This window comes from Pseudorca crassidens, chromosome 7 (assembly GCF_039906515.1).
Source record: "Pseudorca crassidens isolate mPseCra1 chromosome 7, mPseCra1.hap1, whole genome shotgun sequence".
In the NCBI taxonomy this organism is placed as follows: domain Eukaryota; kingdom Metazoa; phylum Chordata; class Mammalia; order Artiodactyla; family Delphinidae; genus Pseudorca; species Pseudorca crassidens.
This window is the reverse complement of record NC_090302.1, coordinates 42,907,332-42,932,203: the sequence shown is the minus strand read 5'-3', so window position 1 is coordinate 42,932,203 and position 24,872 is coordinate 42,907,332. Positions and strand designations below refer to the sequence as shown.

At 36.2% G+C, this 24,872-nt stretch overlaps 1 protein-coding gene across 3 annotated transcripts in view; it reads left to right on the top strand.

Moving 5' to 3' along the window:
* The window catches only part of VPS13A (vacuolar protein sorting 13 homolog A), a 237,088-nt gene that overhangs the window by 115,438 nt on the left and 96,778 nt on the right, over positions 1-24,872 (top strand). For all 3 annotated transcript variants that reach the window (XR_010944991.1, XM_067744120.1, XM_067744119.1), the window contains exons 32-35: positions 3,189-3,356; positions 4,684-4,988; positions 18,421-18,568; positions 21,626-21,776. Coding sequence is in view for 2 of the 3 variants with exons in the window: in XM_067744120.1 (XP_067600221.1) it covers positions 3,189-3,356; positions 4,684-4,988; positions 18,421-18,568; positions 21,626-21,776 (772 nt within the window). In the remaining variant the exon portion in view is untranslated. The remainder of the gene's footprint in view (positions 1-3,188; positions 3,357-4,683; positions 4,989-18,420; positions 18,569-21,625; positions 21,777-24,872) is intronic.

Below are 24,872 nucleotides of genomic sequence, written 5' to 3'. Positions count from 1 at the left end.
CTTGCCTATCACAGTATTATTGTAATATATTTTACTTTTGTGTATGCTGAAAGTCCACAATGTATACCTACCAATCGGGGTTTAGTCAGTTTTCTTTAGAGCAATTAATTTTTTATAAGAGATGTATTTACCTTTATTCTAACTATTTCCGGAACTCATTTCTTCATGTACCTTCAAAATTCTGTTATTTGTATTTCTACTCGAAGAACTTAATCATTTCTTATGATGCAAGTCTGCAGGTTATGAATTATTTCATCTTTTGGCAGGAAGGAGGCATCAGAACTGGAAAAAAAAAAGGCTTTTATTTCACCTTCATTTTCTGAGTGATATGTTTGCTAGGTGTACATAATTTCTCATCTTTATCTGACTGACTTGAGAATTTGTGTATGGTATGCTAGGTATATGAAAGTATATTTTCATATTTGTCCTGTTCAGAGTTTTCTGGATCTGTCTCAATATTTTTTATACCTTTTCAAATAGTTCTGCTTCCACCTCTCTCGCTTCCTCACCTCCTCTTCCTCCTCCGCCTCCTCCCTATTCTTCTCCCTCTTGGGTTCCAAAAATTCTTATTAGATTCCTGTTAGATATTGTCCCATAACCTTTGGATCCTCTGTTCCACTCTTCCCATTCTTTTCTCATTATGTTTCGCTTGTGTAATTTCTTTTGACCTATTTTTAAGTTCACTGATTTTGTCCTTGGCTCCGTTGAATATGCTAATAAACCCATTGAAAGTATTCTTCATCTATTACCATGTTTTTTTAATCTTTAATATTTCCCTTTGAGTCTTTTTTCCATTTTCCATTTCTCTGCTCACATTCTTCAGTCTGTTCATTCATATTTTCCACGTTTTCCGCTAGAAGCACTTACCTTAGTAATCATAATAATTCAAAATCCGCCGGCTGAAAGTTCCAACATCTATGTTATAAGCAAGTCTGATTCTGTTGATTGCTTTGTCATTTATTTTCTTCTTGCTTTTTGGGTTGTTTCATAACTAATGATTGACTGTAAGACATCATATATAGGATAATAGAGACAGAAGTGAATAGTATTTATGTCTGAAAGTGAGTGTGCCTCCTTTTTCTGCTAGTCTATTAACATGAGGGATTGAATCCAGTTAATGGAGAGCTGAACTGGGTTTGAGTTTTCTTGTTTAATATGATTCCCTTCAATATACCACTGCCTCACATTCCTTCAGCTATGTGGGGGATTTTTTGTTGGAGTGCTGCTTCATACTATGCTGTTGACTTTTCCTCTACTCTTGTACCTCAGAAAGTTCTCTTTCCATACTCTTGGCTCTTTCCTTGATGTTTAGAGTCTACTGCTGCTTTTTCGTAGAGCTTGCCGTCTTGATGGTATTTGGGGGTGGCGGTAGAGTGGGAAGATGTTTTAGGTACGCTTGTCATTTGTCCTAGTTCACGTCCAGTCTAGCCAGATCTGTTTCTCCAGGTCTCAGAAATGGGGCATTCTTGGTGATCCTGTCCATCCCTCCCATGGCATTTGACTCAGATCTTTGGTAGCTCCTGTATGGGAGAGTATGCCTTCCTGCTCCAGTAGAAGGTGCTCTATAATGGGTCCCAGAACGGTTTCTTCCCCCGAGTGTAGAGGGAGTTTTATCTTTTCCTCTAGGGTATGGTATCTTCACCTGTGCTCTGAGGGCAACAAGGTTACTGCCTGTCTGCTAGTTTCTTAAGGCTTCTGTTCTAAGAGAAATAATCCGATGGAACTTTGGGCCTTTTCTAGAGTGGAGGCTTCTCCTCTCTTTGAGGGTTGTACCAAGGAAAGCTTCCTCTGGTATTCCACTCTGGCCCCAGTCTCTCAGGAGCTCCCAGCAGAAAGCACACAATGAAGTGCTTGCAACTAAGTGTGAGCTCCTCTTGTGTCTGTGACTCCCAGGGATTCTGTATATCACATTATAAGTTCATAGTCAACCTTTACCATTTTATCTGACTTCTTACTTAGCTTGTATGGTATCTGACAGCTCTTTTCTTCTGCCCCTTACCACAGGTGAGCTGGTGCTTAAGGTTCTCTCTTGAAGGTACCTTTTTTCTTTAGATTTTAGGCTGCTTAGTTGGCTTGTGACCTCAGATTTCTAATGGTTTTAAGAAAAGTTATGATTTTGTAGTTTATCTGTTTTTGTTTTTCTTGTTCTTAAGGTTTGGAGTAACTGTCTCTCCAGCATTCTACATCCTAGGCAGAAGCAGAATTCCTGTAGACTTCTGTTTAGTCTCATCTTACACCTCAACCTTCAGACAACTATCCTTGATTCCTGAGGTTTTTTTGTTCCATGGTTGGAATTCATTTACTTCTTGATGATTCTTCAGCCCTCTGCCTTACTTCTAGCATTTAGAGGGTCAAGAAAGCTATAAACTAAGTTAGTGAGTGCTCTGTTTATCTTTCAGAATATTTTTGACATTTCACATCTGCTAATATCTCCACCATTTTTAACTGGTATTGCAGAGTTTGAGACATTATACTGCTGTAGGTAATTCTTGTTTGGCAGTTGAGATGACTCTTGACAAACTAGTAAGGAACAGAAGTATAGTGATAGGAGAAAACTCCTTGGAAGGATCTGGATAATAATTCACATATCTCAAATGAAGAAAATAGATTATATTAAGTTTTGACAGTGACTGAAAAATACCTTTATATGGCAGTTCTCAGTACACATGTATACACACTAAATGAAAATGTGTATTCTGATTTTTTTTCTGTTTTTTCCATTTAAAAAAATCTTGTGCCAGACCTAGTAAATGGATTTCATGGCCCATAAAGGGAGTTGCCACTACTGATTTGAAAAAACTTGCAGTGTAGATTCTAATAAAGAAGTTAGGGGCTTCCCTGGTGGCGCAGTGGTTGAAAGTCCGCCTGCCGATGTAGGGGACACGGGTTCGTGCCCCGGTCCGGGAAGATACCACATGCCGCGGAGCGGCTGGGCCCGTGAGCCATGGCCGCTGAGCCTGCGCGTCTGGAGCCTGTGCTCCGCAACGGAAGAGGCCACAACAGTGAGAGGCCCGCGTACCGCAAAAAAAGGAAAAAAAGAAGTTAGAATTGTTGTCTTATTTGTACTTGGCTTGACTACTTACAAGATTTTCCAGATATGTGTGTATATCTTGCGTTTGCTTTATTTTTGTACTGAAGACATATCATTTCGAAAGTGGATTTTGACAATTAAATTTTCTCTCATTAAGGCTGTTTATATTACTGGAAAAGAAGTTTTCAGCTTCAGAGTCGTTTCTTATATGGGTGCAACTGCTGGTTCTGCGTACACAGACATGAATGTGTTTGACAGTCAAGTTAATTTAACTGTTGGTTGCATTGAAGTAGTTCTTGTCACAAAATTTCTGTATTCTGTATTGGTAAGTATGTTAATCGGTTTTTTATTTATTCTTTCCTACTAGTTGGAAAGTGTTTGCTGTGCATCAAGCATAGATGAAGCATTCCTTACTTGATTTTTTTTTGTCCTGATTTTTCAAGATATTCTGGGTACCATATATCATGACTGAAATGTATAGTATACTGTTTATATAACATCATTTTCACATGGGAATGTTCTAGCTAATTGAAATATGTATTTTGTAAACATTAAATATATGTATATTATATATCATATATGTTATCTATATTAATTGAATTCTTTATACATTATTAGTTTGAGTGTTTTACCTGACTTCCAGCTCTAACTAAAAGTGCTAAATATATAATTGAAGTTTGGTTTGGTCATCAAGAAAATTATGTTTTCTATTGCATTCTAGTTCTGTGAATATTTGGGGCTTTGAGGGATTTAGATTTAATCCCTATATTACACTTCCCTGAGGTATTTAAGTTCTGTTTCTGCCTTTCATAGTTTTGGTTTTTTTTTCCCTTGCTGTCAGCTGATGTTTTTTCCTGTGTCATACCTGTCTCTATGACTTCACTATTCATTCTTTTAACTAAATTGTGGTATATAAACTAAATAATCAGTTGATTCTAAATAAATAGTGTTGCTGTTTTTGTGATCTTTTAAACTGAGGTTATCATGCAGTTTTTCCTATAGCCATAAAAACTTTTTTGTACAAAAAAAGTAAAAATGAAAAAATATTCTTGTTTAATTTTTTCTAATTTCTTTTTATAACTCAGAAGCATTATATCACTGAGCCCTTTTGTGATAGCTTTATACTGAAAAATTATTGAAAATAATTAAAACATGAAATTAATTAAGCATGAAAATTAAGTATAATTCTGGGTGTATTTTATATCATTTAGTATTTTTCCCACATTTCAGGAATCAGAAAACTTTAGAGTTCTTGACAGACATATTTTTATTACTGTTTTATCTTATAAACGTAAATAAGCTCTCTGTCCATTGTGGTTGTGTAGGGAAATACAGTGTGATTGTTGAGCCATTAAGGAAAGTGAGATAAAAAGGGAAATAGATGCCAGTGAAACATTGGAGCATCCACATGTTGCTTTGGTCCAGGGACTAGATTTTTACTGTTTTACTGTGTTTTTGTATCTTTGTGTTTCTCAACCTTTATTGCAGAAAATTACGGTTTAATATAGACAAGTCAGACTTTGAATAAATAATGCTTAGTTGTTCCAAGAGAAAATTTTTCTTATGGAGGTAAAATCAGAAATATCAATATACATTTAATAGTTTTATTCATTAATGGTAGCCTTAAGAATATAATTCTGTTTTCTTTATAGGCTTTTATAGATAATTTTCAAGCAGCTAAACAAGCCTTCGCAGAGGCAACTGTTCAGGCAGCAGAAATGGCTGCTACTGGTGTAAAAGAACTGGCACAAAGGAGTTCTAGAATGGCATTGGATGTTGACATCAAAGCCCCAGTTGTGGTTATCCCACAGTCTCCAGTTTCTGAAAATGTTTTTGTTGCTGATTTTGGACTAATTACAATGAAAAATACATTCCATGTGATAACAGAGAGTCAGATCAACCCCCCACCCATTATTGATTTGATAACGATAAAGCTGAGTGAAATGCGACTATACAGGTAAGCTTTTCACAAATATATTTATGTAGAATGCAATCTTTTTCTAACTTTTTACATTTAAGGCTTTGGTATCTTGAGTTTTCTGTTTAGAGTGGAACTTAATTTTATTATAACTGTACTTAATTTTGTGATTTCCTCTTCCCCAAGTATTTTTTGGTAAGATCAATTATAGTCTTCTAGTTTTTAAAAACCTAGGAAGTATTGGAAAATTCCTCATTAGGTAATTAGGAATGCTGTAAAATTTGTTATCTGAGGAAGAATATTTGTACTTACTTGCAGTTCTTTATAAATTATAAGGTTATGGAAGAAATGGTAGAATTTCTAATATATTTATTCACTCAGCAAGTACAGCAGTACCCGAAGTACTCTATCAGCTTTGTGCTGTGGATCTGATACGCTAATTAAAGACACACACAACACACACACACACACACACACACACACAGTAGAGTACAATCTTATATATTCACTCTGCATAGGATTAGGAATTAGGAGAATAAGTGAATATCCAGATAGTTTCCAGAACTTTTACTGTGCTGTTTCTAATCATCTATTCTAGATTTAATGCCCTGTTCCTCTTACGACTTGGATTCATCACTACTTAAACTTGCTCTTTTCTTTCTTTCTGTAATTTTTTTCTTTGATCTCATTCTATTTATTTTTTTCCTTTTTATTTTTGCTGCTTCTCTGGCTTCTGGCAGGTCTGTCTCCCTCCTGCCATTCTTTCCATCAACTGAATATTTTTAAAACAGCTTTATTGAGATATAATTAGCATATAATAAATTGCATACTTTTAAAGTATACAGTTTGATAAATTTGATACGTATACACTTACGATAGTTTGAGTACAACTGTGTTAATTCTTCCTTAAATATTTTGTAGAATTCACCAGTGAAGCCACTGGGGCTGGTATTTGCTTGTGGGAGATTTTTAACTACAATTTCCATTTCTTTAGTAAACTTGGGACTATTCAAATTAATTATTTTTGAGTGATTTTTAATTTTTTTCAAGAAATGTGTCTATTTCACCTACATTGTAGAGTTTTATGACATAAAGTTCAAAATACTCTTTTCTTACTCATTAGTATCTATATTGATGTTACCTCCCCCATTCTTGATATTTATAATTTATACCTTAATCAGCCTGGCTAGAGGTTAATCGTTTTTATTGATCTTTTTTTTTCCTGTGGGATAACTGGGTGTCCATTATTTTTTCCCTTCCAGTTTTATTGAGATATAATTGACATACAGCACTGTATAAGTTTAAGCTGTAAACATAATGATTTGACTTACCTACATCATGAAATGATTACCGCATAAGTTTAGTAAACATCCATCATCTTCTATAGATACAGAATTAAAAGAATAGAAAAAAAATTTTTTTTATGAGGAGAACTCTTAGGATTTACTCAGTTAACAATTTCCATATGTAACATACAAGAGTATTAATTATATTTATCATGTTGCACATTATATCCCTAGTACTTATGTTATCTTATAACTGGTAGTTTATACCTTTTGACTACCTTCATCCAGTTCGCCCTCCTCCTACCCCTTGCCTCTGGTGACCACACATCTTATTGCTTTTTCTATGAGTTGGTTTGTTTTGAAGCATAATTGACCTACAGAACTATGTTAGTTCCTGTATCATAACATAGTGATTCAGTATTTCTGTACATTTCAAAATGATCACCATGGTAAGTCTCTACCATAGAAAGATATTACATAGTTACTGACTGTATTCTCCACACTGTACATTTCATAGCCACGACTCATTTATTTTGTAACTGAAAGTTTGTACCTCTTAATCTCTCACACTTATTTCTCTCCTCCCCCCACCCCTCTCCCCTATGGCAAGCACCTGTTTGTTCTCTGTATCTATGACTGGTTTCTCTTTTGTCAACGTTTCTTATTTGTTTTGTTATTTAAATTCCATATATAAGTGAAATCATACAGTATTTATCTTTCTGTCTGATTTATTTCACTTAACATAATATCCTCTAGGCCCATCCATATTGTCACAAATGGCAGGATTTCATTCTTTTTTTGTGGCTGAGTAATATTTTATTGTGTGTGTGTGTGTGTGTGTGTATATACACACACATACATACATATACACACGCACCACATCTTATTTATCCATTCAGCCACTGATGAACACTCAGTTTGTTTCCATATCTTGGCTACTGTAAATAATGCTGCAATGAACTTACGGGTATGTGTATCTTTTCAAATTAGTGTTTTCATTTTCTTTGGATAAATACTCAGGAATGGGATTCCTGGGCGGGGCCAGTTCCTGACAAAGCTGGCTGCGGTATTCAGGGTGTCCCAGAGTTAGTGTCATCCCTGAGGTGGGCAGGACCAGATATTGGGGTGGTTGAGAGTCTCAAGGTGTCCCAGAGCTGGTGTTGGGCCACTGGTGGGCAGGGCTGGGGCCCAGTGGTCCCATGGCTGGTGTCTGCCCACTGCGGGAGTAAGGTCATGTCCTCAGAGGGGGAGCGTGCCGGCCTGCTGATGGTCAGAGCTGGGTCCTGTGGTCTCTTGCTGTAGAGCTTGGTGGTCCCAGAGCTGGTGTCAGCCTACAGGTGGCAGGGCTGGGTCCTGGGGCGGCCAGGAGCTCAAGGGTCCTATGGGAGTTGGTCTGCTGGTGGGTGGAGCTGTGTCAATGCTCAGCTAGCTACTTGGTGTGGGATGTCCCAGGACTGGTGCCTATTGACTGGTGGGCTGGGACGGGTCCCAGTGTTAATGAGCTAGAGGGAGGATTCCCAAATGTTGCTTGCCTGCAGCATTGTCCTCGTGGTTGAGTGAGCATCCAGAAGTGGCTTCTGCCAGCGTCTGTGTCCCCAGCGTGAGTACCAGAAGCTTCCTGCTTCTCTGGGAGGCTCTCTAATATCAGCAAGTGGGTCTGACCCAGGCTCCTTTTAAATTACTGCTTCTTCCCTTGGTCTCAGAACATGTGAGATTTTGTGTGCACCCTCTAAGAGTAGAGTCTGTTTCCTACTGCCCTTTGACTCTCTCAAAAGTATGCCCCACTGGTCTTCAAAGTCAGTCATTCTGGGAACTCTAGGCTGGGCAGCCTGATGAGGAGGGTTGTACCCCTCGTTCCTTGGGGAGAACTTCTGCAATTATAATTATCCTCCCATCTGTGGCCTGGGGGTATGGTTCTTTACTATACCGTGTCTACACTTCTCCTACCTGTGTTGTTGTGGTTCCTTCTTCATATCTTTAGTTTTTAAATAGCTTCTTCTCTGCTGGTCTTAGGTCATCCTCATTGATAGTTACTCTGTAAATATTTGTAATTTTGGTGTGCTCCTGAGAGGAGGTGATCTTAGAGTCTTCCTATTCCTCTATCTTGGCCATTCCCTGGTTATCCATTCTTGACAGTTCAGTTTTATTGCTTTTAAAGCACCAGCTTTTGGTTTTTTCTCTTCTTTTTCTGTTTTCTCTTTCATTGATATCTGCTTTGATATTCATTATTCCTTCTGCTTACTTTGGGTTTAATTTTGCTCTTTTTCTAAGTTTCTTTAGGTGGTGGCTCAGATGATTGATTTGAACATTTCTTTTCTAGTATATGCATTTAGTACTACAATTTGGAGTTCTTCTCTGTAGCTCTGTCCTCTCTGGAATTTTACCATATGAACTCTAGCTGCCTTGGTTTCCCTGGACTCTCAGGTCTGTCTTCATAACTCATGGACTTTACTGGTTATTTCTTGGCTTATCCATCCCCCCGCTTTTCCATGACCTTTAAATTATCTCAAAACAATTGAAGTTGGAGCATTAGGGCTCATCTTGTTTTTTCTTGCCTCAGTAATCAGTGTCCATTGCCTAATGTCCTGTATCTTGAAAAACATTTTTTAATATATCTTGCATGTGTGTCTTTGTGGGGGGAGGGAGGAATTGTTTCAGGCAGGAGAGTAAATCTAGTTCATGGTATTTCATCTTAGATGGAAGGAGAAATTTCCATCAATTGAATATTTGAGTATTTATTAAGCGTGTAATATATCCCAGGCACTGTGCTAGGAACGTGAAGTATTGTAGTGAGCAGTCTTTACAAGGGATGAATAAATAGTACCTCCCTCATTAGATTGTTGAGATAGGTACTATTTAATGAATTTTATGAGCTGATGCATAAAAACAGGATCATATTTAGATTTTGGAAGGGTTGTAGAAAATAGGTCAAAAGGAGACAAAAGTGGAAGTTGAAAGAATGGTTTGCTAACTGCTGGAGTAATTCACATAAGAATTAGATGTGACTCAGTCTAGGATAAGGAAGTGAGGTAGTAGAGGACTAACCAGGTGTGACAAATTTGAGAAGTAGAATTAAAGGTAACTGATTATTAAAGGGGTGTCAGGGTTAAAGTGAGTAGTTAAAATAGACTCCAGCTTGCAGGTTTGTAAAATTCAGCATTTGGTAATAATGCAGTTCAGCGAGATATGACAGAGCAATGCAGAAAAAAAAGTAGAGTGGAGATGTTAACAAGTTCTCTAATGGGCAAAGTAACTTGAAAATGGTTACATGACTTTTATATGAAGATATCTAGAACCAGATCTGGAAAGCACCTAGATATAGTGTCTGGATATTGGAAAGTGTTTGGATTTCTAGATTTGGGAGTGTTTAATAATATTTAACTAGTTATAGAAGCCATCAAAGTGAGTAAGGTCACACAGAGAATTTGTAGAGTGGGACATATGGGGCAGAATGCTGAGGAATGTCCATATTTAAGGAATGGCAGATGAAAATCCCTCAAAAGAGGTTAAGATGGAGCAAGCAAAACGATGGAAAGGGAACCAGGAGAATGTATTGAAGTAGCGTTGAGGATCATGTTGTTGATAACCATGAATAAACAGTATATGATTTTTTTCATGTAGTACTTGATATTTGGTATTTGGAATCCAACAGTCTGTTGGATTCAGGCAAGACAGTTTTTAACAAGCAGATGTGACTGAAGATAGTGAGACAAGATTTTAAATATTGAAAGTCATGTTGACAGATAATGGAGAGGGAAGAAATTGAAGACAAGAAAATACTGATAGACTAATGGAATATAGAGAGTGGTTTATAAACTGGAGATTCAGTAGTCTCAAAGTCTTCAAAAATGAACACTGACTAGTTATTGATAGATTGCAGCAAGAATAGAAGGTGGTTAACCTGGATGGTGTTACTCTTAAAGGAGTAGAAGAGACAGTGGATGAGCATTGTTCCAAATTAAGAAAAATGGTTTGTATCCCTCAACTCTGAGGTAGATAGAGTGTTGGAGAGAAATCAGACTTTAATAGAGCTTCATGGAAAGCTGGGTTTCAGTTAAGATAAGAAATGAATGATACATTTAGTGAAGACATAGGAAAATGTAGAATGATTTGTTTAGCCAAGTCCAGGGATTTCAGAAATTACAGGGAAATATTGAAATGAAAGACTTCTATTTTAATAATAGGCTATAGACATACAGTAATAATTTAAACCTTTAGGAGGCTCATTAACTTGGAGTTTAAACTGTGTAAAAGTCTGAATTTACTAAAAACAGAACATTTATGCATCTATATTTAATCACGTCTTGTTTGACTTCAAGAAATGATCTAGACACATCTTCTATTCAACATAGTATTGGAAGTCCTAGCCACAGCAATCAGACAAGAAAAAGAAATAAAAGGTATCCAAATTGGAAGGGAAGAGGTAAAATTGTTATTATATGCAGATGATATGACACTATATATAGAAACACCTAAAGGCTTCCACACAGAAACTACTAGAACTGATAAACGAATTCAGCAAGGTAGCAGGTTACAAGATTAACATATAGAAGTCAGTAGCATTTCTTTACAACAACAATGAAATATCAGAAAGGGAATGTAAAAAAACAATCCCTTTTACAATTGCAGCCCCAAAAATAAATACTTAAGACTAAACCTGACCAAGGAGATGAAAGACTTATATGCTGAGAACTATAAAACATTAATAAAGGTAATTGAAGATGATTTGAAGAAATGGAAAGATACCCCATGCTCTTGGATTATTAAAATGACCATACTATCCAAAGGAAACTACAGATTTAATGTGATCCTTATCAAATTGCCCATGAAATTTTTCACAGAATTAGAACACACAATTCTAAAATTCATATGGAACCATAAAAGACCCAGAATGGCCAAAGCCTTCCTGAAGAAAAAGAACACAACAGGAGGCATAACCCACTCAGACTTCAGACAATACTACAAAGCTACAGTAATCAAAACAGCATGGTACTGGCACAAAAACAGACATATGGATCAATGGAACAGAATAGAGAGCCCAGAAATAAACCCACACACCTACAGTCAATTAATCTTTGACAAAGGAGGCAAGAATATACAATGGGAAAAAGACAGTCTCTTTGGCAAGTAGTGCTGGGAAAGCTGGACAGCTGCATGTAAATCAGTGAAGTTAGAACACACCTCACCATACACAAAAATAAACTCAAAATGGCTTAAAGACTTAAGCATAAAACATGACACCATGAAACTCCTAGAAGAGAACATAGGCAAAACATCCTCTGACATAAATCATACCAATGTTTTCTTAGGTCCGTCTGCCAAGGCAATAGAAATAAAAACAAAAACAAATGGAACTTAAGCAAACTTACAAGCTTTTTCACAGCAAAGGAAACCATAATCAAAATGAAAAGACAACCTACAGAATGGGAGAAGATATTTGCAAATGATGCGACTGACAAGGGCTTATTTTCCAAAATATACAAATAGCTCATACAACTCAACAACAAAAAAAATCCCAATCCAAAAATGGGCAGAAGACCTAAATAGACATTTCTCCAAAGAAGAAATACAGATGGCCAACAGGCACATGAAAAGCAGCTCAACATCGCTAATTCTTCTTCTTTTTTAAAATAAATTTATTTTATTTATTTACTTTTGGCTGTGTTGGGTCTTTGTTGCTGCATGTGAGCTTTCTCTAGTTGTGGCGAGCAAGGGGCTACGCTTCGTTGCATTGCGGTGGCTTCTCTTGTTGTGGAGCACAGGCTCTAGGTGTGCGGGCTTCAGCAGTTGTGGCACGTGGGCTCGGTAGTTGTGGCTCGTGGGCTCTAGAGTGCAGGCTTAGTAGTTGTGGTGCACGGGCTTAGTTGCTTCGCGGCATGTGGGATCTTCCCGGACCAGGGCTCGAACCCGTGTCCCTGCATTGGCAGGCAGATTCTTAACCGCTGCGCCACCAGGGAAGCCCCAACATCACTAATTATTAGAGAAATGCAAATCAAAACTACAGTGAGGTACCACCTCACAGCAATAAGAATGGCCATCATTAAAAAGTCTACAAATAACAAATGTTGTAGAGAGTGTGGAGAAAAGGGAACCCTCCTACACTGTCAGTGGGAATGTAAGTTGGTGCAACCACTGTGGAAAACAGTGTGCAGGTTCCTCAGAAAATGAAAAACAGAACTACCAGATGATCCAGCAGTCCCACACCTGGGCATATATCTGGACAAAACTATAATTCAAAAAGATACATACATCCCTATGTTCATAGCAGCACTATTCACAATAGCCAAGACATGGAAACAACCTAAGTGTCCATTGACAGATGAATGGGTAAAGAAGCTATGGTACATATATACAATGGAATACTACTCAGCCATAAAAAAGAATGAAAGAATGCCATTTGCAGCAACATGGATGCAACTCGAGATTATCATACTAAGTGAAGTAAGTCAGAAAGAGAAAGACAAATACCAAATGATGTCACTTACATCTGGAATCTAAAATATGATACAAGTGAACCTATCTATGAAACAGAAACAGAATCACAGACATACAGAGCAGACTTGTGGTTGCCAAGGGGAGTGGGGAGGGATGGAGTGGGAGGTTGGGGTTAGCAGGTGTATACTTTTTTTTTTTTTGTGCGGTGCGTGGGCCTCTCACTGCTGCGGCCTCTCGCATTGTGGAGCACAGGCTCCGGATGCGCAGGCTCAGCGGCCATGGCTCACGGGCCCACCCACTCCGCGGCATGTGGGATCCTCCCAGACCGGGGCACGAACCCGTGTCCCCTGCATTGGCAGGCGGACTCTCAACCACTGTGCCACCAGGGAAGCCCCAGGTGTAAGCTTTTATATGTATCAGTAGAATGGATAAACAAGGTCCTACTGTAATGCAGAGAAAACTATATTCAATATCCTGTGATAAGCCATAATGTAAAAGAATATGTATAAAAAAAGAATGTATGCATATGTATAACTGAATCACTTTGCTGTAAAGCAGTAATTAACAGAACATTGTAATTCAACTATACTTCAATTTTAAAAAATTAAAAAAACAAAAAAATGATATAGATATGAATTAGGTGTGAGTCTGTATTACAAATAGATTGTTTTTAATAAGTGTTCTCTAAATGTTTCTAGAGGATTAAATAACAATATATATTCTTTTCTGTCCAAAAAAGAATTTTTTTATTGAAGAAATACATAAAATGGTATTGGGGATGAATGTAAAAGATTGCTGGTGATATGACTACCCAAAGATAACTACTGTTAATAATTTGGAATTGTTTTCTATTTTATTATATCTGCACATATATTTAAGTGAAATAAGAATTCTGTTGTATATTGCAGATTGTAATTTTCTCTTAAAAATGTGCTATAAACATTTTTCCATATTATTTTGAGTGCATAATTTTTTCTAAATATTTTAATACATAGTTTTTAAAAAAATCCATCTGCCTGTTAAAAATTTAAGTTTTTTATTGTTGTTTTAAATAGCAGTATAATGTTGATTGATATCTTTGTTTCTCAATACTTATATGATTTTCTACTCATTTCTTTAGGATAATTCATTTCCTTCAGATGAATTCCTAGAAACATAATTACTCATTTATAGAGTAAACCAATTTTCCCTGAAATAATTTTATCGCGAAGATGTTAACTGCAATATAAAATTTTAAAAAGATGTTTATAATACTTCTATAAGGAAAGTTGTAAAACTTAACCAAGGGCCAGAAAGAAATCTTGAATAATTTTTCAGAGAATATTTTCCTACATCTAATATTATAAAGGTGTCAGTTTCTTATAAATTAATTTATACATTTAATGCACTGTTAATAAAAAAATCACAACAGCTGTTCTTTTTAAAGCCTTTCAAAATTATTGTAAAGTTTTTCTGGAAATATAAATTGGGGGCAAGATGTAGAAAAGATTTTTTTGTTTTAATTGAGATTGGGCATGGGAGAATCATAACATTAGAGGTACTACTAAAATATATTAAATTACATTAAATACTACTAAAATATATTACAAAATTAAAATAATTAAGTTAGTGAAACAGAAAACTCAGCAGCTGACTGTTGTGTGTATGTGTGTGTGCATCATCATTATTCATATATATTACAGTCAATCCCTGTTATTCATGGATTCCATATTTGTGAATATTTCTGCTTGCTAAAACTTACTTGTAACCACAAAATCAATATTCATGGCACTTTTACAGTCATTTGTGGACATGCGCAGAGCTGCAAGAAATTTGGGTCTCCCAAGGCCTTTGTTCCCAGCTGAGGTGTTAAACAAGGTGACGCCCTGCCTTCTTATTTGAACTCTCATGCTGTAAACAGTGTCCTTTTTGTGTGCCATGTTTTTTGCATTTAGGGGCTTTACCTTGGTGATTTTGCTGTTTAAAATGGCCCCAGAGCATAATGCCATTTATAAGCATAAAAAAACTAAAGGTGAGTGAATTGTATATTATATGAATTATCTCAGTAATGCTCTTTAAAAAACTATGGACAGGGACTTCCCTGGTGGCGCAGTGGTTGAGAGTCCACCTGCCGCTGCAGGGGACGCGGGTTCGTGCCCCGGTCCGGGAGGATCCCACGTGCCTTGGAGCGGCTGGACCCGTGAGCCATGGCCGCTGAGCGTGCACGTCCGGAGCCTGTGCTCCGCAACGGGAGAGGCCGCAACAGTGAGAGGCCCGCGTACCGCAAAAAAAAAAAAAAACTATGGACAAATAACACATAAGTACCAGTCATATGGTAGAGAAGAACTTGCTAATTTAAGCACTGAAGAAAGAAGAAAAGTGATAAGGGAAAAATATCAATTGGCTTTGACTGTATAAAAGTATAAGTTTCTGAATATTAATTACCAAAACAAAATTCTGGGAAACATAGCATATGGGGTAATTAGCAACATCTGTAATAAAGGATAAAAATCCTTAAATATTTTAAGACAGTAAGTAAAAGATAATTTGAAAAATTGGTAAAGAACATGACTAGATGATTCTTTATAGGAACGGTGATAGCTGGTGTATAGCTAATAGAAATGTTCAACCTCATTAATATTCAAGGGAATGAAAATTAATATAGTGAAATGTTTGCATATTAAATTTGGAAAATCTTAATAATCAGTAATTCTCACTCTGGGTGCAGGGAGATGGATACTCTCATATGTTGTTATTTATATATTGATCCAATTTCTTGTATTTAGTTTGGCAAATAATTGAGGCGTACATGTCATATTGTAATCATCTGAGCCAAGTACTGGCAGTACATCAAAGAATAACATAAATATAGTCCTTACCCTCATGAATCTTTCATTCTAATTGAAACTACAGACAAGACAATGACCTATTAAATGTACTGGATGGGCCAAAAGGTTCGTCCAGTTTTTTCCGTAAGATGGCTCTAGTAGCACTTAGTTGTCTTTAACTTCATTCGAAACAGTTTCATTAGATTATATGTGACAGGTCTCATATCAGTGTGCATTTAAAAAAAGACTTATCAAAGTTGTTGAATTTTTGTGTAGCCATTTTAATATTGAAGATGGAAGAAAGAAAGCAACATTTTTGGCATATTATGCTTTATTATTTCAAGAAAGGTAAAAATGCAGCTGAAACACAAAAAAAGATTTGTGCAGTGTATGGAGAAGGTGCTGTGACTGATCGAACGGATCAAAAGTGGTTTGTGAAGTTTTGTGCTGGAGATTTTTCACTGGAGGATGCTCCATGGTCGGGTAGACCAGCTGAAGTTCATAGCGATCAAATGGAAACAGTAATTGAGAACAGTCAACGTTATACCATGCAGGAGACAGCCAGCATACTCAAAAAATCCATATCAAGCGTTGAAAATCATTTGCACCAGCTTGGTTATGTGAATCACTTTGATGTTTGGGTTCCACATAAGTTAAGCAAAAAAAACCCTTCTTGACCATATTTCCACATGTGATTCTCTACTGAAACGTAATGAAAACGTTCTGTTTTAAAAACAAATTGTGACAGGCGATGAAAAGTGGATACTGTACAACGGTGTGGAACGGAAGAGATCATGGGGCAAGAGAAATGAACCACCACCAACCACACCAAAGGGCCCGTCTTCACCCAGAGAAGGTGATGTCGTGTACATGGTGGGATTGGAAGGGAGTCCTCTATTATGAGCTCCTTCCCGAAAACCAAGCAATTAATTCCAACAAGCACTGCTCCCAATTAGACCAACTGAAAGCAGCACCCGAAGGAAAGCGTCCAGAATTAGTCAACAGAAAATGCATAATCTTCCATCAGAATAACACAAGACCGCATGTGTCTTTGATGACCAGGCAAAAACTGTTAACAGCTTGCCTGGGAAGTTCTGATTCATCCGCCGTATTCACCAGACATTGCACCTTTGGATTTCCATTTCTTTCAGTCTTTACAAAATTCTCCTAATGGAAAAAATTTTAATTCCCTGGAAGACTAGTACTGGTAAGGAAAGGTTTTTCCAGAGGAAGTAATCTTTTGACACAGCAGTTAATATTTCTTGAAATTAGTCCAGAGGAAGAAATTTACTCAAAGACATGTACAAAGATAATGAACCAAGTATTATTTATTACAGTGATGAATTGGAAACAGCATAACTTTTTAACAATATAAGGTTGACTTAATGACTTATGGCATAGCTATGTATTTTCATATTCACTTGTTAAAATTGTACATGTAGTATCCGCTTAGAGCTTTTAGATTCCTTAACTTAGTACCATTAAGGGAGATTGCAAGGATGCATACATGCTAAGTATAATGTTACCCTATAGTTAATACATTCAATGATATGATGCTAGGAATTCTAGGAGATCCCTGGTGACTCCCATATTTCTCTCCAATTGAATAAGTGATATGTAAATTCTACAGTCATAGCTTCATTCCCTAGTTGAAGAATTTGGGATTTGCTGCCAATTAAAATATAAATGTATTATTGAGGAGTACCACCTTGAGATTGTCATTTGAAGGTATAATGGGAGGCTTCTTTGGTCACATGTCACTTGAAAGGGGTTTGGTAACCTACTACTCTTTTCATCATTCCTGAGCATCAGTCCTACCCTTATAAGTACTTGGAAAGGCCAGTATGGTTCAACTTAATATGAAATTGTCCATATTCAAGTATGTTTGATCCATAGAAATAGGAATTTCATATGGTGCAAACTGGTTTCTTATGAAGTAAGGGGATATGTGGTAATCGGCTAACATGTGTAAATCAGTGAATTTAAAATATTTTCATTTTTTTAAAAATTAATTTATATAGTTTTGACTGCATTGGGTCTTCGTTGCTGTACACATGCTTTTCTTTAGTTGCAGGGGCTGCTGTTCGTTGCGGTGTGCGGGCTTCTCGTTGCGGTGGCTTCTCTTGTTGCAGAGCATGGGCTCTAGGCACACGGGCTTCAGTAGTTGTGGCACGCAGGCTCAGTAGTTGTGGCTCGCAGGGTCTAGTGTGCAGGCTCAGTAGTTATAGAGCACAGGCTTAGTTGCTCCGTGGCATGTGGGATCTTCCCAGATCAGGGCTCGAACCCATGTCTCCTGCATTGGCAGGCGGATTCTTAACCACTGCGCCACCAGGGAAGCCCCTAAATGTTTTCATAATGTCTCGTGTAATGTATGTTTATAGATGATGTAGAGATAATTCTCATTTTAAGAGTTTATTGTCCAACTTGTATATATTTTTTTATTTTTGAATTTTATTTTATTTTTTTATACAGCAGGTTCTTATTAGTTATCCATTTTATACATATTAGTGTATATATGTCAATCCCAGTCTCCCAATTCATCACACCATCCCACCACCCCTCCCCGCCACTTTCCACCCTTGGTGTCCATACGTTTGTTCTCTACCTCTGTGTCTCAATTTCTGCACTGCAAACCGGTTCAACTTGTATATTTTTGGCGCTTTTTAACATATTGCAAAATCCTATTGAAAAAATTCATTTTTCTTCAACATGGAACACTTCACCTCAGAGAAAGTCACCCAGGTTTCTTGTAGGTTTCTAGTGGGTGACTTTGAAAGTGTGTGACTTTCATCTCTCATTTTACATGGAAAGCCTGTTCGATTTTATTTTTCTCTTCACACACACAAAATTATTGATTTCTATTATTTGTATATAAAATGATTAATTTTTTAACTATCTGATTTTGTATGAAACTATTCAAAACAATTTTATTTTTACTTATAGGTCTCAATTTATTAATGATGCATACCAGGAAGTACTGGATCTACTATTGCCACTAAATCTTGAGGTGATTGTTGAGCGAAATTTATCCTGGGAGTGGTACCAGGAAGTTCCTTGTTTTAATGTAAATGCTCAACTAAAGCCCATGGAGGTAACTTTTGAATGCTTATTGATTCCTGTTTTGTTTGTTAAAAAATATTGCTTGGGGACATAAGTCATTTTGTGTGTATAAGTTATATATTAATTACCTTGGTCACAAATGAAATAATAGCATACAACCTAGAATGCATTGAATGTTTGTCATTCATTTATTCAACAAATATTTGAGTGCCTACTGAGTGTTAGACCCTGTGCCAGATATTGGAGATCCTGTGGCAAAGAAGTTGTGACATTATCTCTGGTTTCATGGAATTTACCAGTGTAATGCAGGGGTTGGTGGTGGTGGTGGTCCAGAGGTGAGATAGACCGTAAAAAAGTACACAGGCACACAATTAAAATAGTTCTAAATTATGGTAAATATCATGAAGGAAACAAATATTAGACATGGTGCTGTAAGTAGTCAGTTAGATATTTTAATAAAGATGTTAGTGGAGAGGTCTAAGGCTGGAAATAATGATTTGGAAATCATCAGATTATAGATGGTATTTGAAGCTATGGGAATATATGAAGTAACGTAGCAAAGGTCCTAGAAGAATAGAGTGGTTGAAGATGAAAATGGCAAATGGTTAGTAATTTAGACGTAACTTTAATTCCCTATTGGTTGATATCGTGTCACAGGTCTCCAGTGTAACTATCCACAAGTTCGTATTTTTACCTCTCGACTGGATGGAAGTCAAAACTGTATCACATGTTTTGCTAAAGTGACAGCAACACACACTCTTTCTGGAAGATTTCTTTAAGAAACCTACTTAACAGATTCTATTCCCTCCCTTCACCCCCCTGTTTCCCTTTCTGTTTCTCCCCATAAAAATTATATTCAAAAAGAGAAAATCATCATTTAAAAAATTTCAGATTTGTAACTTAAAAATGTATTTAAAACTTAAAACATGATGACCTCTAACACACCATTGTAAAGCAATTATATTCCAATAAAGATGTAAAACAAATGAAACATGATGATCTCAACTCAAGATCTTTAAATTCTGTGTATAAGATCATATGGACTCCTTAAATTATAAATGGGCCATATCTTCTTAAGATAAATAATTGAAGTCTCTTTGTATTGGTAAGACAACAGTTAGAAACTTATAAAACATAAGTAGCAAGTTCTACCTAGCATACTGGGCAAATCTTCTCCCCACTGGGCCCAACATTAGGCAGATTTGTGTGGGGCGGCTGGGACACCATTTTCCTTCACTCTTCTCCAGAGAAAATCCATGCAGAATGTTCAGATGATGTTGCAGACCTTCTGCAAATGCGCAGCTGCCTTCCAGGACAGATCAAATTGGGTCTTCCCCTGCAGTGATCTGTCTGAATAGTTAGCAGCTGTTGTGGCTCACCCCCAGGTTCACACATTGGAACCCTCTTGGACATCATCCTCTGCATCACAAAGAGGCTAGAATCGGTTACTCTAATGCATCCAGGCTAAGTGCTGCAGTTTGTGATTTTTGACTTGTCAGATGTTCGGTGGTAGCATACACAGCCAGTCCTGAAATGCAGGAGCCACAGACCAGTATTCCTTGAATCCTTACAGTTCTTCCAGCTTCCTGTACTGAGTTGTTGGCAAGAGTGAAGAGTAATGATTAATATCAGTTATTTGGGGGATATTCAGTAAACATGCACTAATTGAAAGACTATGGTTTAGAAGTTGTAATATTTAATTTCATTTTATTAATTTATATGAATATACTATTTTTGCAATACCTGCTACATAATAATCACAAAATAAGTGTCATGAATAAATGAAAATTTAAAAACAAAACATAAGTAGCAGGAATAAGGTACACGTGGAATTAATCTTAAAACACTAGATTAGTTTATCACTTTTGAAATGTAGTCAAAGGAAGCCCGATGCAAATGAAACTGTTAAATTTTGTGGAATTAAAGTTATCCCTTTGAGGTTATTAGACATACCAATTTAAAACTCACAGGTCTTTTTTTTTTTTAACTGAATTGCTGTTCTGTTAGAGTTCTTCAGAGAAATAGAACCAATAGGATATGTGGTGTGTGTGTGTGTGTGTGTGTGTATGTGTGTGAATACTCTTGGTCTGGATGCGTTAGACTGACTTCTTGAAGACTCAGTTTTAACCTCTCCCTGACTCTGAAGTTGAGATCCAGGGGGAGTCAAATATGTGGTCCCCTAAGGTGGGCTGCAACAGCTGCTAACTCCTCGGGTGTCTCTTGATAGGGGAAGACTCAATTTCATTCTAGTGGATCTGCCCCAGAAGACAGCTGGGCATTTGTAGGTGGTCTGCAGGACCATATATACATATACATATACATATATACATATATGTATATATATATATATGTGTGTGTTTCTTTATATATATATTATAAAATATATACATATATATACATACACATAACATCTAGAATAATAACATCTAGACTAAATCTCTACATACTACGACCTAGTCAGGTTGACATAAAATTAACAGTCACAGCTTTCAAGACAGGTCTTATGCTAGTGGTTTTAGGCTAAATTTGTAACACATGGAGTTTTGAGTTAGTGTGTTGCATTCTTCAAGTGGACTTAAGCATGATACTTAATCATTCAAGCCTCACCTTCATATAAAATCAGGATTATACTCTTTAACCTACGACTTTTGTGAGGGTCAACTAAAATAATTCATGTAAAATATATTGTAAAATATTTTCAATTGTATAAATTTATTATTTTTGATTATTCTATATTTGTAAATTGAGATGCTTACTAACCAAAAAAAACAAAGGCACTACATGAATACTTGAAAATGAAAGTTCATTTTAACGGTTTAAAATTAGTAGGTTAATTGCTACATTCATAACAAGAAACGTTCATCATTCATAGCTTCATTGATGCTGACATTTAATTTAGTTCTGTATTTCACAAGGTACTGAAGATCACATGGTCATTTCAAAAATGGAATATTCAGTTAGTAGAATTATCTAATATGTTAAAAGTTGGCTTTTTAGAGGATTGAAATGAAAATTGTTTTTCTTGTATGAAAATTTTTGACTGCATGAAATAGTAATGTTAAAATAAGCAAATCTTATTTTTTAACAGTTCATTCTTAGTCAAGAAGATATAACAACTATTTTTAAAACATTATATGGCAACATACGGTATGAAGAAAGTGATAGTGCCTCATGTGGAGTAATAAAAGATCAGTCTAGTGTTACTAGTGGTGCTACTAATGCTTCACACCATTCAGGAGGTATGTGCTTAACCTTAAATTAGTCCCCCTCCTCTTTCCTTCTTTCCTTCTATCCTTCCTTTCATTCTTCCTAGTTCTAGGTTTGGGTAAAATAAGATTTATAAACCTTTTCTCTTTAGCTAATCTCATTCAGGTATTTCTGATTTGTCTGTTATTAGTCATTCTGTTGATTTTTTTTCTTTGAATCAAAATTTCAAGTCTTGTTGTGACAAAATTCCTTAGTATGTATTTATTCTTGTTATCCCAACTTCCCTGTAAGTCCTTATTTTCAATTTTTCTCTTCATCCCCTCCTTCTCCCTTATTCCTAGTGCAGCATATGTTCCAGATGGAATATTTTATATTAATATTAGGAGTATCAAAATATTAGAGATGTGAAGAGAGGATGATCATTAGTAAATGATGGATTTCAACAAATAATTAGAAGGTGGATGGAATAGAGCAGAGGAAATTGTAACTCAGAAGAAGTCTGCATCCAATGTTGGATTTAATTTATTATGTAGAATCCTAACTAGGTGCTAAGTTCAGCACCAGCACATATAGAGAATTGGGTTAATTAGAACTGCTGAGATGATTTTGCTTCACTAGAATAAAGTTCTCTTCATTATGGCATTTTGAGGAACCCCAAATCTGCCAACCTCAAAGTGAAATCTGCTAGTTCACAAGACTCACTCTTGCAAAGCACTAATACATTGCACAGCTTTTCCAGTCAGGGAGAATCCCAGCAAAGAAACAACCTACATTTGTAACATTACCGGAATCCTCATTCTTACTAGCTAGAATAACCAGCCTGGTCCGTTATTGTTAAATATTAATGGTCAGATATAAAGAAAATCACAAGAACCTAAGCCTGAAAGCAACCAAGATAAAGAGATAGTGTTTCCTGAATGAAACAGAAATAATTAAGGAAACAAAAGAGAACGTGAACAAACAGAAAACAAACTCTAATTCATAATCAGAGGATTTTGAGAATATAAGAACCGGATCCTACCTTCACTACCTTCTGCCTTTCCAAGATAAGAAAGAGTTCTTGGAAACCAAAAATATGATTGCCAAAATTTTGAAACAAATGCACAAAGCATGGGGTTAGCATGTAAGTACTGAGTTGGACTGTATGGTTAATGTAATCTCCTATGACACAGAGAAAAAATAAGCACAGCGATGGAAAGTGATATAGAACTTAAGAGTGGTAGAGCTTTAGTTCAAAAGGTCCAATTTCCAGAATAATAAGTATTTTAGGAGAAAGAACTGAGGGAATGGAAGAGAAGAATCTTTCAAAGAAATAATAGAAGAAAACTCTCCAGAACTAAGTAAATATTGGAACAAAATCTTGGATGTAAAGAATCTACCAAGTTTCAAGCTGATTGAAGACTCCCCATGCAAACACATGTTCATGAAATGTCAGAACAACAAAAGTAATATTTTTAGTTGAAGAAAAACCAGGCTGCCTTTTAGGGCTTGGGGAAAAAGTGACTGGAATCAGATTTATCATGAATGAAACTGGATGGGATGGGATGGATGGAGGATGAAAGACAATGGAGTAATTAATATAGCCAAATTTCTAAGGAAAGTTATTTTGAAGTTAGGATTCTATATATGGCCAAACCATCATCTAAATGTGAAAACAATAATTTTCAGATTTCCAGTGACTCAAAGTTTAGTTTCTTTATACCCATTCCTAAAGAAATTACAGGTATACCTTGTTTCATTGTGCTTCATTTTTTATAGTGCTTTTCAGATACTGTATTTTTTACAAATTGAAAGTGTGCAGCAACTCTGAGTCAAGAAGGTCTATCAGGTTCTCATTAGTTATCTATTTTATACATATTAGTGTATATATGTCAATCCCAGTCTCCCAATTCATCCCACCCTCCCCTTCCCCCCTTGGTGTCCATACGTTTGTTCTCTACATCTGGGTCTCTATTTCTGCCTTGCAAACCGGGTAATCTGTACCATTTTCCTGGTTTCCAGATATATGTGTTAATATACGATATTTGTTTTCCTCTTTCTGACTTACTTCACTCTGTATGACAGTCTATAGGTCCATCCACGTCTCTATAAATGACCCAGTTCCGTTCCTTTTTATGGCTGAGTAGTATTCCATTGTATATATGTACCACATCTTCTTTATCCATTCATTTGTTGATGGACATTTAGGTTGCTTCCATGACCTGGCTATTGTAAGTAGTGCTACAGTGAACCTTGGGGTGCATGTACATGAAGAGATGCTCAACTTCACTAATTATTAGAGAAATGCAAATCAAAACTGCAGTGAGGTATTACCTCACACCAGTTAGAATGGGCATCATCAGAAAATCTACAAACAACAAATGCTGGAGAGGGTGTGGAGAAAAGGGAACCCACCTGCACTGTTGGTGGGAATGTAAATTGATACAGCCACTATGGAGAACAGTATGGAGGTTCCTCAAAAAACTAAAAATAGAACTACCATATGACCCAGCAATCCCACTACTGGGCATATACCCAGAGAAAACCATAATTCAAAAAGACACATACAATTTTGTGTTTTTGTTTTTTTAAATGAAGTTAAAGGGATCAATTCACAAAGAAATCTAAATGTGTATGTGCTAATAACAGAGCTTCAAAATATATGCAGCAAAAAGTGACAGAACTAAAGGAGGATATACACATACAGAAAATCATAGTTGGATAGTTAGCACACCACTCTTAGTTGATAGAATATAGACTAAAAAATCAGAAAGAATATAGAATATTTGAATACTGTTAAAAAAAACTTGACCTAATTGACATTAATATAATACTTCACTCAACAATTGCAGAATATACTTTTTTTAAAGGACTCCTGGAATATTCACAAAGATTGACCATTGTGGGGAGGGAGGAGCTAAAGTTTTCTGACCACATGGAATTAAGTTAGAAATCAATAGCAATTGGATGTCAAAAAAGCTTGAAATACTTGGACATTAAACAATTTCTGAATAACTGATGGGTTAAAAAAGAAAAACAAGGGAGATCAAAATTATTTAAACTGAAAAATAATGAACATAAAATGTCAAAATTTTTGGGATGCAACTAAAGCAGTGCTGAAAATTTTGTAGCTATAAAGGACTGTACTG